Source organism: Guillardia theta (assembly GCF_000315625.1).
Source record: "Guillardia theta CCMP2712 unplaced genomic scaffold GUITHscaffold_101, whole genome shotgun sequence".
NCBI classification, from domain to species: domain Eukaryota; class Cryptophyceae; order Pyrenomonadales; family Geminigeraceae; genus Guillardia; species Guillardia theta.
Window position 1 is genome coordinate 151,156 of NW_005434573.1, and position 6,181 is coordinate 157,336.

At 48.2% G+C, this 6,181-nt stretch overlaps 1 protein-coding gene across 1 annotated transcript; it reads right to left on the reverse strand.

The window, feature by feature from the left end:
- Nucleotides 1–765: 765 nt before the first annotated feature.
- Nucleotides 766–2,386, reverse strand: GUITHDRAFT_155086 (hypothetical protein). Its single transcript, XM_005823912.1, has 7 exons — nt 2,370–2,386; nt 2,217–2,312; nt 1,903–2,163; nt 1,370–1,858; nt 1,180–1,326; nt 1,049–1,126; nt 766–998 (listed from the first exon to the last, which is right to left on the reverse strand). Exons 3-7 carry the CDS (start codon nt 2,101–2,103, stop codon nt 915–917), a joined length of 999 nt encoding a protein of 332 aa, XP_005823969.1. The 5' UTR covers nt 2,104–2,163; nt 2,217–2,312; nt 2,370–2,386; the 3' UTR covers nt 766–914.
- Nucleotides 2,387–6,181: the final 3,795 nt, after the last annotated feature.

Below are 6,181 nucleotides of genomic sequence, written 5' to 3' on the forward strand. Positions count from 1 at the left end.
GCTCTCACTGATATCAGCGACCTCAGTGCTTTACCAATTCAAGACAAAGGTTGCCATAGCTGAGAAGATTCGCAAACAAAAGGTAACCACACATGGGCTACACCATTCCGGACACCATTGCTGTTCCGAAGTGAGCAAGCTTGTTTGACAAGGCCGATATGAGTCTTGCAGGAGGTCACAAGAGCGATCTTTCTGACGACTTGCGTCATAGTCAACCTCATCACTGGTAACTTTAAAAGGGTTTTATAACATCATTTTTTTTTGGTCCCCGAATCCCTCCCTCGCCTCACCTCGCCTCTCCCCTTCCCTTTCCACCTCCCTCCCCTCCCTCCACCTCCCTCCACCTCCCTCCACCTCCCTCCACCTCCCTCCCCTCCCTCCCCTCCCTTCACCTGACCTCCCCTCCCTCCACCTGACCTCCCCTCCCTTCACCTCCCTCCACCTCCCTCCATCTGCCTCCACCTCCCTTCACCTCGACCCCCCTACCTCCACCTGACCTCCCCTCCCTCCACCTCGACCTCCCCTCCCTGCCCTCCCTCCCCTCCCCTCCCTCCCTCTTCTCTCCCTCTTGCCTGCGTCTCTCTGGTTCGTCTTTTCTCTCGTAAAACCCCGACATTCTCTGCGTCAAGTTCGCCTGTCTGCCCTCAGAGCAGCAAGATCTCAGCCTTCTCAACCTTGTCTTCACCAGTGTGGAAAGCAACTAACAAAGACGCCGACATGAGAAGAAACAAACATGCGTGAGATCCTTGATTTATTCGTCAAGTTGTCGAGCACACTTTAATTTGTTTCAAACGTTTCATGTACAACAAGTTACAGAGTTCACTGTCATCACTGCCGGATCAGCCGGCTCAAAATATTCAACAACTAGATCGTTCACAATACATATGTACAATCACACCTCAAGAGCGCAGGCATCAGGGGACAGCAAGATGGTCCCTGCTCTTGGGGATCTGAAAGCTGAACTTGGGAGACGGAGGTTTGACGGATTGAGAGAGGACCTGACCAGCCACGTCATTTCCCTTTCCCTGTGCCCTCAACCTTCACGTACGTATTCATGTGTGGGCCTCCCGTTCCCCATCAACCGCTGTGCCGTTCCGTTTCCATTCCAACAACCGCCTGACTGCTCCTGCTCATATCAGTGAGCGATGACCTTGCAACATGTGTTTGTGCAGCAGATACCCCAGCTATCGTCGAGGGCTTCGGGGCTGCAGGGGCCGATGAGGCTTGGGGCTTCATGGACGCCATACCAGCGAGAATGCTCGAGCTTGAGCCTTTCAAGACATTTTTGAAAAAGGGAGTGCTGGGAGCCTCGGCTGAAGGCTTGGACTGACAATGAGTGAGCGAAATGAAGGCAGAAGCAGGGTGTCACCTTGGGGGGGCTCTTATCCTGGAATGGCATTAAGCTGGAAAACATCTCGCGCGAGAAACCACCAGCAGACGGGTGTCTGTTGTGAGAGGGGTTCGACGGCATGCTTCGCTTCTTCTGCTCTGCCGCCTTGTTTTGATGCTGAGCTTGCTGAACCACCTCAGCAAAACCTTTGGGTTTTTGAAAAAGATTGTTCACAAGCTTGTCTCCATTCGCCTGAATATCGGCCGCAGGAGAAGCAAGAAAGTTATTCACTGGGTTCAGAACATGCGCACTGTTAGCCCTTTGACCCAGCAAACTGCTCAAGTCCAGCTGACTCCTTCGTTCCTGTGATGTTTGTTCAACACTTTGAGCAGCCAACTTCTGTGAGCCAGCTAAAAGCGAGATGAACGATTTCAAGTCTGTACCATTGACTCCTGCTAGGTGCATCAAAGACTTTTCAAGCAACCCAACGTCATCTGAAGCTTTTCTGGATTTTTGCTCTTGATTCATCTGCGAAGGAGTAAACCCAATAGAAAACAACTTTGTCAACGCACATTGCAAAGATTGTTGATCGAAGCACTTCGCTGGGTAGCTTCGTGCCTGGAAGAAGGATGCGAGAAGAGAGACGAAAGAGGGTGCTGCATTCCCTCTGCGCCGCGCTTTAAGTCCATAGGATGGTGATGGGTGACTCCACGAGAAAACAGACCCGAAGCACCAGATGACTGAGCATTCAAGCCACAAGGGCTAGCAAGCATTGAGGGATTCGAGAAGTTCTTCAACAGAGGCACCCTACGATAGCGAAGAACAGGGGCTAGCTGCTCGGCCACGAGTCAACGGTCGACATCAACGACACTGCATAATCTCCTACCTTATGATTTTCAGGCCAAAGAAGATGCTTGATCGCATAAAGCGTTTTATCACTAGACAGAACTATTCCCCTGCAAGCTATTTGCACCTCAGAGACCTGTAGAACAACAACATCAACACTTCAAGGTCATCCTGTTGACAAATTCACATTCACGTCAGCGCTAGGTAGAAGTTTGCTGATGAGGAATCTTTTGAGGTGCAAGACTGTTGCTTCGGGGGGAGTCGACAGATTTGAGCGCTAGAGACAGCAAAAATCATCACAAAAGTTGCCGAAAGCGAACGAAAAAAAAGTTGTTTCCAGCCTAACCTGGAGTTTACCCATGTACGTGGGATCCAACTCTTGCTTTTCTATTCCTCGCCTAAGATCTTCGGCTGGACAGAGCACAAAAGAAATCGGAGCATCAGGGTCCTTCCATTCGTTCTTCTTCATGCCCTAGGACAACATTGGTTCTTCGAATTGAACAAGGACCGCCAATACCTTTTCTGCAATCTCAAGAGTCCTCTTGAATCTTGCTTCCCTTGCAGCTTTCAGCTTCTTAAGGAAGCGATCCATTTTCTGTCGTTTGATTTCTACATTACGAGCTGCTGAGTCCTATCATGAAGTCACGGCAACGATGGTCGATTTCAATCTTTTCACCTCTACACCATGAACCTTCTCTTGTGTGTCATCTTGAGGCTAATGCGCAATATCAAACAAAGCCACCAGGTCAGGAAAAAATGCACTATCACCTGTTTGCCACCTTCTCCGTCTTCCAAGTGCTCTGCATCCATGTCTTGCCTAACATCGTCTTCATGCGTTTCAAGCTGACCGGTGTCTTCGATCGTCTCGTCATATTCTGCTTCACCCATGGAGGACGCTTTTCGCTTCTGCTTATTTGAGAGCTTCTTTTCAGCAGGCTTACTGTTCCTACGGGCACCAGAATGATCATTTTCTGCGAACTTCCTTGCAGCAGAATGTGCTTCAGGTGCAGACTGTGCAACTTTCTTCAACTTTTTGATTGCACTTTTTCCTGCTTGAGCTTTGCTAGCCTTAGAGATCTTGCCATTCTTTGACACTGCCAGCGTTTTCCCCGCACGCGCCGCTTTTGTCGCCTTCCTCGCTTTGGATCCAGAATCGCTCAGTGCCCCAGTGTATGCTATGCACGACAAATGAGCAAATGGAATCGCTCTACCACTCGAAAATCGCCTCACCTCTAAACGACCATTGCTGCTGGAGCTTCCAGGCCAGTATATGATCACGCGCGGCAAGACAACTCTGTCTCTGAACTCGCCCAGACTTGCTTATCGTGTTGGACGAGTTGACATCACTGATGTCAAACAATGTTAGAGCCATATCATAATGAAGCTTCTATATGCTTTCGCGTTACGATATCAGCTTGCAAAATCCATCTGATGCAGGATACATAAACATTTGGTCATGCGCACCTTGAATTCGCTGCATCTTTGGCTTCTTCGTGGCCAGGGTGGTCTACTGTTAACCGCGGTTCAGAGCGGGTACATTTCTTGCAAGGGAGACGATACCATCCATTTTCTCAGTTGCAGCAACCATCACGATCGAATAAAACCCATACGCATAACAGCCCTCGCTCCTTCACAATCCTCGGTCGCTGATGGCAGGGTCAGTTGCTTTTTGTGAAAGGTCAACCGAGCTTCATCATGGCATGAGCCAAAAACTAACAGACCCCCAACCCAACTTGCTCAAATCATGGATGTATACATTATTCAGCATTTGCAAAGAGAATCGCTTGTGCATGAGCTAACAATCTTCTGACATGGATCATGTCATTCATCTTTACTACACCATTTCGCATATTTCCACCTCGAAAGCACACCGGAGCAAAAACCAAAGCATATGCATCAAACAACAATTAAAACATGGCAATGTTGAACAATCTCAATAGTTTCTGATAAAATAAGCACTGCGACAGGTTGTAGAGCAACGAGACCAATCAACATTGAATGTTGACTTCTGCAACAAACTCTTCTTCCATGCTTGCATGTTTGCACAGAGAAGGAATGTGTTGTGCAAAGTCACACAAGACAAGAATGAAATCTATCACAGAGCATCGTTAGAAGCACATTCCATGCAAAAATTCATCAGTGACTCATCTTCTAACCCCCTTCCCCCTCCTCTTCGCCTTATTCCAGCCATCCCTGTCCGCTCCTCTCTCGCGCTCCTCCGCGGCCACACGAGGGGCTACCCCCCACCCTCACCCCCACCCCCTCACCTTCTGAACACTACCCCACATTCATATGCATGATGACCCCTCGGTAGTCACACTTTCGCCCCTATCGTACCCACCCCTGCAGCTGTCAAATGCAGGGTGGTAATCGGGGTACAAAAACGTACAAAGGTTGGAGCCCTGGATAATCAAACCACCCCTTGTCTATCCTTTACCACCCCACCCCCTCAAGGACCTGGAGGACTTCTAAAACTCAAACTCATCGAAAATTGAAAATAGTTTTACGTATAGAATAATTTTAAAATGGAGGGGTGGGTATTAATATTTTAGTTACTAATGGAATATCGACAAATGCGATACAAACTACAATGGATTTGAGGATTCGTTGATACTTCAAATGTTTCCATAAATATTTCAAGTTAACAGTCATGTATTCACCCGTTTTTCAAATGGAAGGCTTCTTCAGCTCGGCATGATCCGAGGCGGGCTGATCGCGCATCCATCGGCATCCACAAACCTCTCTATACCCCCTTTCCCATACCCACCCCACCCCCTCCATGTGCATCATTCAACTTCAGATACACTCCAGCCCCTCGAACCACCCCCACCCTCACCCACTACTCTTTCACCCTCCAAGCACCCCCGCTCCGATCTGAGCCTCGTGCGCCACTCCAGTACTATCTGTGGGCTTCGAGATTTTTTTTTGTTTTTTCAATTTTTTTTCTCCTCTGCAGCCGCGACCCTTCCACTTAAAAAAAAACTTTTTTCAACCCCTACCCTTAAGATCTCCCTGCAGATTGATACACCGGATCCCACCCCCCTATCTTAACCTTACTAGCAGGGGTGGTAATTATGACCCCCACCCCACGGACTTCAAGGTTAAACGCCAGTTGTCGTGTATCTCGTGATGCTTTCTGATAGAGAGGGTTCAGACCCCATGAAAATAAGTCAAATAATAGGATGGGAAGTGGGAATGGGGTAGGAGAGCCTGATGTGGAATAGGCCTGTGACCTTTTCAGCAGTACCATAATAATTATTCAACTTCAAAATTGTGGGGTACGGGGTGATACCCTTGTGGCTCCCTGGCAGAGGAAAGGGGGGAAGAAGACGAACAGAAGCGCCGGGGCAGCAACAGAGCAGGAGAAGCGAGGGGGGGGAGGGGGGCTGTCCATGGGAAGGCATGAAATCAGCGGCATGCAGGATCATGATGAAATTTCTCATTGATCAACGATCATGAACTGCTCGATAGGGTGCGGGTGTGTGTTGAGCACAAGAAGGAGCACGAAGATGGAAGAGATGGGAAACGGCTGGTTGAGATACATCGCTTTCACCATGGACAGGCTGTAGAGAGCAAGAGAGTGAAAGGTATATTTGAGTGCACTTCATGTGAGACCCAGTTAGAAATACCAAACATGCATAGAAGAACATCAGCATAGTTGGAAGATGTATCATGATTGTGAAGAAACATGGCAGGTAATCAGTCGTAAAAGAATAGCATGAGAGTCTCATAAGATAAAGATGTGTATTAAGAGGATATCAAGCCGGAATTCATTGCAGCAACAAAAGAATAGTTGACGAGGGTCATTGTTTGGACATGATTTTACCTACATATCTCATTTTATCGAGGTTGTGACCCGAGGTGTCCAGGCAGGCTCAAGAGTCAAATCGCAGATCAGGCAGGAGGAGGTTTCTTTGGGAATGTGTCGATGAGAGAACGAAGAATTTCGTTCTTCATTTATTCGAGACATACAAGATGTTTAGGACAGGGTATCACATTGAATTT